Below are 9451 nucleotides of genomic sequence, written 5' to 3'. Positions count from 1 at the left end.
GCGGCCGCCAAGCCGCTCACCCCACACCGTGCCTACGCCTGCGGCAGCCGCCACTGCTGGCCCACAGCAGCTCCCCGCGATAGAAGGCGCCCGCTGGGGACGGCCCCGCTCCTCCCCGCGGGACCGGCGGAGGGGCCTGGCGCAGGAGGGAAGGGTCAGGGATTTTTACAGCACACGGGTTCGTATTGTATTACTGTGTTTCCGTTAAAGTTTGTTTGGAAGAAGCGCGGCCTCTTGCCTCAGCGCAGCACCGCTCTGCTGCGGTTACCATGGAGCAGGGCCGCTGGGGGCAGGTCTGCGGCTGAGCCAGTCCGGGGGTGCCGGTGCGCTGCATCCCCAGGCGGCCTCACTCCTGCTTCTTGGGGTTGTTGACGGCCACGTAGTGGTAGAGCACGACGAGGAGGAAGAGCGACACGCCCAGCATGTTGGCGAAGATGGCGAGCTGCACGTCCGTGATCATCCTGCCGGGGGATCGCGCTGCCAGCCAAGCCGGGACACCGCGGGAGCCTCCAAAGACCCCAACCCCGCTGCGACCTCCCCAGGGACCCCAGGCCCCTGCCGGGACATGCCGAGGCACGGCCGACCCGCCCGGGATACCCCGCGGCCCTCACACTCCTCCGCTCTGCCGGTGCAGCCCCAGTACCCCACTGGGACACGCCGGGACCCACCCGGGGCTGACCGCCCCCGCGCGGGGCACACCCCCGGTACCGGCACCCCCCCCCCGTACTCACTCGCTGCCGGTGCTACCGCTGCCGCCACGTCTCCCTGCGCCTCGCGCGACTTCCGGTAGCGGGGGAAGGGCGGGGCTTCTTGGAGACGTCAGACCCGCCTCAGTCTCCGCTGTGACGTCACTGCCCGGTCCCTGCCACACGGTGACGTCACGGCCGGGCTGTGCCGCGGGGGTCTCCGCGCTGCAGTGACGTCACAGCTCCTGGCCCCGGTTGGAGCCCCCCCACTTCGGCCGCCGCCACCGACACCATACAAGGCCGGGAGCGGGGCAGGGGGCGGGGCCTCGGGGAGGGCGCGGCCGGAGCTATTTATAGGTGCTGGGAGGGTGGAGCGGGGATGGGGCTGTGCTGGGCCCGCACTGGGGCGTGCGGGGGTTGATGGTGCGCGGCGCAGCGCCCGCCCCACTGAGCCCCACTGAGCCCCACTGAGCACTGGTAGGGCTGACTTCGCTCCCCCGGCGGGGGCCTGGGGACAGCCAGGGCTTGTTGCCCGGCCAAGCACAGCCCAGAGCCCCGGCTCCGCTTTACCCCTCCCCCGCATCCCTCCCTCCCCCACCCGCCTGCCCGCAGCTGTTCGTGCTTAGCCCACATCCAGCAGCCCCGGCGAGCCGCGGGTTCCCGCGCTGCTGCGCCAGGCCGTGACGTCACCCCGGGGCTGGCGCCAAGGCGTGATGTCAGCGCGAGGTCATGACATCACTGTATGGCCCGGGGAAGCCGTGGCGTCACTGCAGGCCCCTGTCTGTGGTGAGACGGCCACGGTGTCACCACCTGCTCCTGGCTGGAGCCTCGCTGCAATGGCCCTGGTGACCCCAGTGCCCAGCACAGTGCCACGGGGCTCAGCACCCACTGGGACACGGCACCAGCATGGGGCCATGGCAGTGCCAGGCACTGTGTGCCAGGCGTGCGGCTGCCAGTACCCCCAGCCTGGCCCAGGGAGCCCCAAGATGGAAACCCACAAGCACAGCCCCGGGCGAGCAGGAAAAGAGGGTGCAGTGGGGGACGGACCCATAGCATCCAGCGCGGCAGCGTGGGGACCACGGGTGTGCAAGGAGCAGGGTGCTGCAGGAGGAGCCATGCGGAGCGGTGGCCATGAGAGCCCATGTGGGGCGTGGGCAGGCGTGCGAGGCCGCGGCAGCAAGGGGCGGCGGGGGGGGACCCGCGGCGGTAGCACCCGCCGCGCTGGCTGCCTGCAGCCCTGGCCCCCTGCCCGGCCTCTCTGGCTTCCCCCGTCCCTCCTTCCCGTCCTCGCTGGCGTCCCGGCCTAACGAGAAGCAGATGTGCCGGGCGGGCGGCGGGGGCCGGCGGGGGCCGCGGTGCCCGGCGGAGGCCGGGACGCGCCGGGGGCCGCGCTGGCCGGCTCGGGGGCCGCGGCTGGCAGGAAGCGGGGGGCCCCGGGGACCCCGTCGAGCGGGCAGCGCGGGGCGGCTCTGGCGGCGAGGGGCTGGCCGAGGCGCGGCCGAGGGGAGGGCAGAGCCGCCGTTCGGAGCCGAGCCGTGCACAGCCAGGAGAGACGGGGCCGCGACGGGACGCGCCATGCGCTCCTGAGCTGGGCTGTGTCCGCCGAGCAGCACCACGCCGAGCCACGCCGTGCCGGGCTGAGCCGTGCCACGCCGAGCCGAGCCGTGCCGAGCCTCCTGCCCAGCATGGCCCCCTGGCTCTGGCCGTGCCTCCTGGCCGCCCAGGCCCTGGCCGCCAACTTCCCCTCCAGGTACAGCCTCTACACCGGGGGCGCCGCCTCGCTCGGCACCGTCCAGGCTACGGCCCCGCAGAGCCCCGCCACGGCCCACGGCGCTGCCCGGGCCGCCAGCCGGCACAGGTAGGAGCCGTGACCGCCGGGCGGGACGGGAGGGCACCCGCGGCGGCGGCACCGTGGCCCGGGACACCGGGGGAACAAGTTCTCCTGCGACCAGCTGGGCGCCGGCACATGGCACATCTGGCACGGGGTGTGCGGGTCCTGTCCTGAAGGGTGCTGCTGTGCCGGGTGCTGGGGGTGCCCTGACTGGTAGGGCCACCCGCGCCCATCACTCACCCCCTGCCTGCAGATGGTGGGTGTGGGCGGGGGGCATGTGGAGGGGACGGCGCGGGGGACTCAAGAAGGCACACGTGGGGCCAGGCACCAGGAGCGCTCCGGCGAGGGCGCAGACCGGCTGGGGCGGGTGTTGGTGCTGCACTGGGTGCCGCCTGGTGCCGCTGTGCCAGGGATTCCCCTGCCGGCCCTGCCACAGCATCCACAGGTCTGTGCTGTGCACGCCGGCGCGGGGTCAGCACTGTCGGGGGCAGGACGGGGTGAGGAGCCCGGACCCACCACGTTCCCATCCGTGTCCTGTCCCCACCCGTGCCGTGCCGGCGGGTAGGCAGTGTGGGGCTGGCGTGGGGCAGCTTGTGCCTACAGGCCGGGGAGGTGGGGGCGCAGGGCTGGAGGTGGTCCCACACCGGGCTGGGGGTCACGTTTTCATTGTGGCCACATCAGCTCCACAGCAGCGTGGCCGCATGGGGTGGAGCTGCAGTGGCTCGGCCGCAGCCGGCGGCTGCCCCGTCCCTGCCCCACTGCCAGACCCACGGCTGTCCCACGCAGCCCAGGGCAGGATGGCAGGGCCTGGCTGCAGGAGTGGGGCTGCCCGGAAAGGGGGGATGTGGGCCGCGCACCCCCAGCCCTGCAGGGCCGTGGCTGAGCATTGACCTGTGGCTTTGGGGGCACAGTGGAGTCTCCCCGTGGCTTGAGGGGCAGAGCCGCCCCTCCGCGTGCTCAGGGGGCACAGGAGCCATCCCCATGCCCTTCCCAGTCAGGAGGGCTCTCGTCCCATCCATCCCGTCCCTGGATGCGGACATCCTGGTCCCTGGCAGTGGGACCCTGGGGTCCCGCCGCTGTGGGGCAGAAGGGGGCAGGGAATGGAAGGGAATGGGAAGGGAAGGAGGGAGGAGGGGGGGGCCATAAGTCGGCGCAGGAATTCCCGGCGGCCCCCGGGGAGGAGCTGGAATCCAGCCGGGGCCTGAGGGAAACCAGCCGGGATGACGGGAACCGGCCGCGGCACCACAGGCCCCCACCGCAGCCCAGCTCCGCCGGGGGGGCCGGGAGGCCGCTCCCTGTGGGGCTGCTCTGTGTGGGGCTGAGGATGGGGCTGGGATCCAGGCTCTGTGCTCCAGGCTCAGGCCATATACGGCTGTGGCAGGGTCCCTGCACCCTGTGGGCCTGGGCTGGGGACCTGTGCCTTGGGGCTGGGGTCCCTGCGCCCTGTGAGGCTGGGCTGGGGTCCAGCGCCATGTCCCAGGGTCTGCACCTGTCTGGGAGCTGGGGGACTCCATTGCTGGTCATGGGTCCTCGCACCCCCAGTGTGTGAGGGGCAGCAGTGCCACCGTACAGGGGCACTGTTCCCCCAGCCCATCGCCCGCTCTGGCTCAGGGGGCAGTTGACCCCCAGTTGCAGACTGCTGGTTGTGGGGTGCGATGGCCATGGCGTGGTTGTCCCAGCCCCACCGGTGTTGAGGGGACAGGGGACATGCAGCGCAGTGATGGAGTGGGATGTGGGGTGCCTGTCCCCAGGACTGGCAGCACAGGCCCCACAGCATAGTGTGAACGGAGTGCCTGGCACCCCACACCCTGCCCGGCCTCCCCTGAACCTCACAGGCAGAGCCCCCATCCCCACATGGGCTGCAGCTGTTCTTGTGGTGCCCCCAGCCCCTGCCAAGGGCCCCTGTGCTATGGGCGACTGAGCAGGGCAGGGATGAAACGGCTGCAGAATGGGGCAGGATCCAGTCCATTAACCCCACAGCTCTGGACTGTGACGGCTGCTACCGGTGGAGCCGGCAGGGCAAGCGCAGGGGGTGCCAGGGCGGGGGATGCCTGCTGTGTGTCAGGATGGTGCCCGGTGTGAGCCGGGCAGACACGCTGACCCCTTCCCGCAGGAACTGGTGTGCCTACGTGGTGACGCGCACTGTGAGCTGTGTGGTGGAGGACGGCGTCGAGAGCTTCGTGAAGCCGGATTACCAGCCCTGCGCCTGGGGGCAGCTCCAGTGCCCCCGCGTCCTGGCGTGAGTGGGACGGCACCGGGGGACTCGGGGGCATGGGATAGAGCCGGGTCTGGCTGCGGCGCTGCCGCGGCCGCCGGTGTTTATCCTCCCCGGGGTTGTGTTTACTTTGCGCAAGAGCCAGCTGTTTGCGCAGGGCTGGGTGGGTGACCGGCTCCCCCCGCGGGGCGCATGCAGGGACCCCCGTGCACCTCACACCAGGACACGTCTGCAGCCGGCACCTCGGTGGTGGGGCCTGCGGTCTGGGGGGATGGCAGCAGTGGGGTTGGAGGGGCCAGCTGGGGAGAACTCCCAGTCAGCGGCAGTTGAGCAAGAGGCCAACAGGGCCACACCGTGGCCTGGGTTTGGTTTTGCTCCTGACTTGCTGCTGCCCAGCCCTGAGCCGCTGCCTGCCGCAGCCGCACACGCTGGGATTGTGGCGCTCAGCGTGACCCCAGAGTGGGAACCTGGCAGGAGCTGGGGCTGAGCGCAGGCAGGGAGCTGAGCGCAGGCAGGGGGCTGAGCGCAGGCAGGGAGCTGAGCGCAGGCAGGGCTCCTCCCAGCCCGCACCCGGGACCCCCACCCAGCTGTTCCCAGTCTGCCCAGCTGGGCCCCCCATCCCCATCCCCGCTGCAGCAGAGTCCCATCTGCCCGCAGGTACCGCAGCTTCCTGAGGCCCCGGTACAAGCTGTCCCAGCGGACAGTGTCGGAGCTGGCCTGGCGCTGCTGCCAGGGATACTCAGGCGAGGACTGCACCGAGGGGCCGGCACCAGCTGTGCCCCAGCCCACCGGCCGGCCCCGGCCCCGCCCCGGCCGCCCCACACTCTCCGGCTTCGGCAACCCCCTCAGCGGCCTGGGGGGTGAAGGTAATGCCGGTGGTCAGGGTGGGGGCTCATCCCGCCGGGGTGACACTGACAGTGCGGTGCGCACAGGCGGCGGGGACGTGGAGAAGGTGCGGCGGCTGGAGGAGCAAGTGCGGCGGCTGAGCGAGCAGGTGGAGGAGCTGCGGGCCGGGCGGGAGCCACCGCTGGAGCACCCGCAGCGGGCGGCAGCGGGCGGCAGCCCCGAGGGCGAGCAGGCGGCTGATGCGGCCCCGGCCGAGGTGCGGGAGGCGCTGAGTCAAGTCCAGCGGCGGCTGGAGGAGCTGGAGACCCGCCTGCGGCACCAGGAGGGTGGCCGGGACGGTGCGGTGGCGGCGGTGGAGGGGGGCCCGCCGGCGGCGATGGCCCTGCATGAGCTGGAGCGACGGCTGCAGGAGACCTGCGCTGCCTGCACGGCCAGCACCGAGGGGCTGCGGCGGCAGATGGCCGAGGACCGGGAGCGCATGCGGGCCCTGGAGAAGCTGGTGGGCTCGGTAGACGAGCGCAACCGGGAGGCGGTGGAGACGGTGCAGCGGCACATCAGCAGCCTGAGCAGCCGCCTGGCCCCGCAGCCGCTGCCGGACGACGTGTACCGGCGCCTGGCCGAGCTGGAGCGGCGGCTGGAGGGGCTGCCCATGGCAGCGGTGGCGGGGCCGGGCGGGCAGGGCCCAGTGCTGGCCCGGAGGCTGGCGGAGCTGGAGGGGAGGCTGAACGCCTCACGGGCTGGCCCGTGGCCCCCCGAGCCCGAGTGGCGGCAGGGCGGGCTGCCGGGACGTGTGGCAAACCTGAGCCGGGCCGTGGAGGGGCTGGTGGCAAGTGGGGCGCAGCGCGGTGCCCGCCTCACCGAGCTGGAGGGGCTGCTGGCCCGCTGCAGCCAGCCCTGCGCAGCACCGCCGGCCGGCAGCCAGGACGGGCAGCTCGGAGCACTGCTGCGGCAGCTGGAGCGGCGGCTGCAGGACACCGAGGGGCAGCTCCAGGCCCTGGGGGCCGGCAGGGACGGGCTGGCGGGGATGCTGCAGGGTCTGCGGGCGGAGGGCGGGGAGCTGCGGGAGCTGCTGGCGGAGCAGGGGGAGGCGCTGGGGCGGCTGCTGGTGCAGCTGGAGCCGGGGGGCACTGTGGCGGAGGAGCTGGCACAGCTCCGCAACCGGACGGGGCGCCTGGAGGCTGAGCTGGGGGGGACAAGCGGCAGCCACTGCCCCCAGCCCTGCGCCCCACTGCTGCCCGGAGAGCTGCAGCAGCTGCGGGTTGAGGTGGACGCCTGCACCGCCGCCTGCCGCCCGCCACAGCCCGGCCTCACCGCGCCGGAGCTGGAGCCGGAGCTGGAGCCGGAGGCCCCTCTGGAAGGGTTCAGCGTCTTCGGGGGCACGTCGCCCTCGGAGCTGCGAGCGCTGCGGGGTGAGCTGGCGTCAGCGCTGCTCTCCCTGGGCGGGCTCAACGCCACGGTGGAGGGGCTGCAGGATGCTCTGGACCAGCAGGACGCCCGGCAGCGCCAGCTGGGCGCCATCACCGATCGCATCGTGTCTGAGCTGGACCAGGCCGCGGCAGCGGCGGCAGCGCGGGAGGCCGAGAGCGCGGAGCGGCTGGAGGCGCTGGCGCGGGAGCTGGCGCGGCCCGGGGGCTGCCCCGCCGGCCTGGAGCCGCGCGTGGCCAAGCTGGAGGGTGTCTGCGAGCAGCTGGAGGCCGTGGCGGGCGGGCTGCGCGGCGTCCGCGAGGGCCTGGGCCGGCACGTGGCCGGGCTGTGGGCCGCGGTGCGGGAGCTGAACGGCACGGCCGGCGCCCGGGCCGTGCTGCTGGAGAAGGCGCTGCAGGCGCAGCTCCAGCGCCGCCTCGGAGCCCTCAACGCCAGCCTGGAGCACCTGCGCGGGGACGTGCTGGGCCTGACCACGAGGGAGCTCACCGGTGCGGGAGCAGGGGGCGTCGTGGGGGAGTGGGACCCGGGGTCACTGGAGACTGGTGGCGTGTAGGGAGGTGGGGGCACGGCTGGGGGTGTTGGGGTGTGGGGACACAGGACAGCAAGAGGCGGCAGGGTGTGGGTCTCAAGATGTGGGGACACAAGCCATGGGGATGTAGGGCTGTGGGGACATGGGGATGCAAGCGATGGGGGCTCAAATCGCAGGGATGTGGGGATATGGATATGTATGTAATAAGGACATGGGGGCTCAAGTTGTGGGGACATGGGGCCGTGGTGCATGAGAGCATGGGGACACAAGTCATGGGGATGTGGGGGCTCAAAGCACAGGGACGTGGGCCTGTGGGTTGGGCTGTGGGGCTGGGGCAGTTCTAACCCCATCTTCTCCTTAGGCCCTCCCGGGCCCCCTGGACCCGTCGGCCCCATCGGTGAGATGGGACCCCCAGGCCCTGCTGGGCCCCCTGGTAAGGATGGAGAACAAGGCCCCATGGGCCCCCAAGGTAAGAAGCAGCCCCTCTGTGCCCCATCACTCATAGTGGGGCAGCACTGGCATGGCTGGAGCCTGTGTCTGGGTGTCCTGCCCCATGCCGGCCCTGCAACTCAACTTGCCTTCCCTCCTAGGGCTGCCAGGAGAGAGAGGTAAGGCTGGGGGCTTGGGGGGACCATGTGGGGGGCTTTGAGGGGATGGGGAATGAGGGGTCTTGGGGGTACAAGGGGGTGGGGACTGGCAGGGGCTTTGGGCAGGCCATGGGGGCTGGACAGGCTACAGTGGCATCTAGGGCTGGGGGCACGGGGTGAGGGGAGCAGGTTGGGGTACATGGGGGGGCACTGGGCAGCTTGGGATCATGCGCACAGCTGGGGGCTCAAGGGGTGGATGTGATGAAGGAGGAGAGCGTATGGATGCAGGAAAGGGGCAGGTATAGTGGGGTCAGGGTTCGGGGTGCTGGTCTGCGGTGCCCATTTCTGACACGGTGTCTAGGTGATGTGGGGGAGCCGGGCTCTGTGCCCCGCGTCGCCTTCTCGGCTGCCCTGAGCACCCGGCGGACGGAGCCAGGCACCGTCCCCTTTGACCAGGTCCTGCTCAACGACGGTGGCGCCTACGACCCTGAGACGGGTGAGCGGCCACACAGCTCCCCATGTGTGGGGCAGGGTGGGCTGTGGGGTGGGACAGAGGCTACAGTGGGGGCTGAAGGGGTTCCAGAGACATGGGTGAATCATGCCCCTGGGGTGTGCTGAAGGCCGTGCAATGGGGTGTCCTCAAGGATGCTGTGCCCACCGCGTGGCTGAATCGACAGCCACAGGGTGCAGTGGGGGAGCCCAGCGGTGTGGAGCCCACTCTGGGGACACGGGGGAGTCCGTGGAGCTGGGGTGGCCGCTGGCGCTGACACCCCCATCCCATGGCCACAGGTATGTTCACGGCACCGGTGAGCGGGCGGTACCTGGTGAGCGCGGTGCTGACCGGACACAAGGGCGAGAAGCTGGAGGCCGTGCTGTCGCGCTCCAACCTGGGCATCGCCCGCCTGGACTCAGCCGGGTTCCAGCCCGAGGGGCTGGAGAAGGAGCCGGTGGCCGCGCTGCAGCCCAGCCCTGGCTCGCTTGGCGTCTTCAGCCTCCTGCTGCCGTTGGCGGCTGGCGAGACCCTCTGTGTGGACCTGGTCTCAGGGCGCCTGGCCCATGCGCCCGATGAGCCCCTCACTGTGTTCAGTGGGGCCCTGCTCTATGACTCCGAGGAGCCCTAGAGCCACCTGACCCTTGGGATGCCCCCCAGGCATGGGGGTCCCCACACCCCACCAAGACCCCCCCCCACCTGCCCCATTATTTATCAGCACCCCCTACTCCTCATTCCCACCCCACTGCCACGTGCCCCAGACCCACACCACCCGCCCCGGCCCACCACGGCCCCCCCACTACCCCCCATGAAATAAAGATGCGGCACCGGGTTTTGTACCC

At 71.8% G+C, this 9451-nt stretch overlaps 2 protein-coding genes across 2 annotated transcripts; one reads left to right on the top strand and one right to left on the bottom strand.

Moving 5' to 3' along the window:
* Positions 1-179: 179 nt before the first annotated feature.
* Positions 180-840, bottom strand: OST4 (oligosaccharyltransferase complex subunit 4, non-catalytic). Its single transcript, XM_065682063.1, has 2 exons — positions 732-840; positions 180-461 (listed from the first exon to the last, which is right to left on the bottom strand). Exon 2 carries the CDS (start codon positions 458-460, stop codon positions 347-349), a length of 114 nt encoding a protein of 37 aa, XP_065538135.1. The 5' UTR covers position 461; positions 732-840; the 3' UTR covers positions 180-346.
* Positions 841-2098: 1258 nt separating this feature from the next.
* EMILIN1 (elastin microfibril interfacer 1) lies at positions 2099-9448 on the top strand. Its single transcript, XM_065682053.1, has 8 exons — positions 2099-2544; positions 4631-4756; positions 5390-5598; positions 5665-7491; positions 7894-8001; positions 8123-8140; positions 8481-8615; positions 8909-9448. The coding sequence occupies exons 1-8, from the start codon at positions 2372-2374 to the stop codon at positions 9238-9240; spliced, it is 2928 nt and encodes a 975-aa protein (XP_065538125.1). The 5' UTR covers positions 2099-2371; the 3' UTR covers positions 9241-9448.
* The last annotated feature ends 3 nt before the right edge of the window (positions 9449-9451 follow it).

This window comes from Lathamus discolor, chromosome 5 (assembly GCF_037157495.1).
Source record: "Lathamus discolor isolate bLatDis1 chromosome 5, bLatDis1.hap1, whole genome shotgun sequence".
Taxonomy (NCBI): domain Eukaryota; kingdom Metazoa; phylum Chordata; class Aves; order Psittaciformes; family Psittacidae; genus Lathamus; species Lathamus discolor.
The sequence above is the reverse complement of the archived record's forward strand: the minus strand, read 5'-3'. Positions and strand labels throughout refer to the sequence as shown.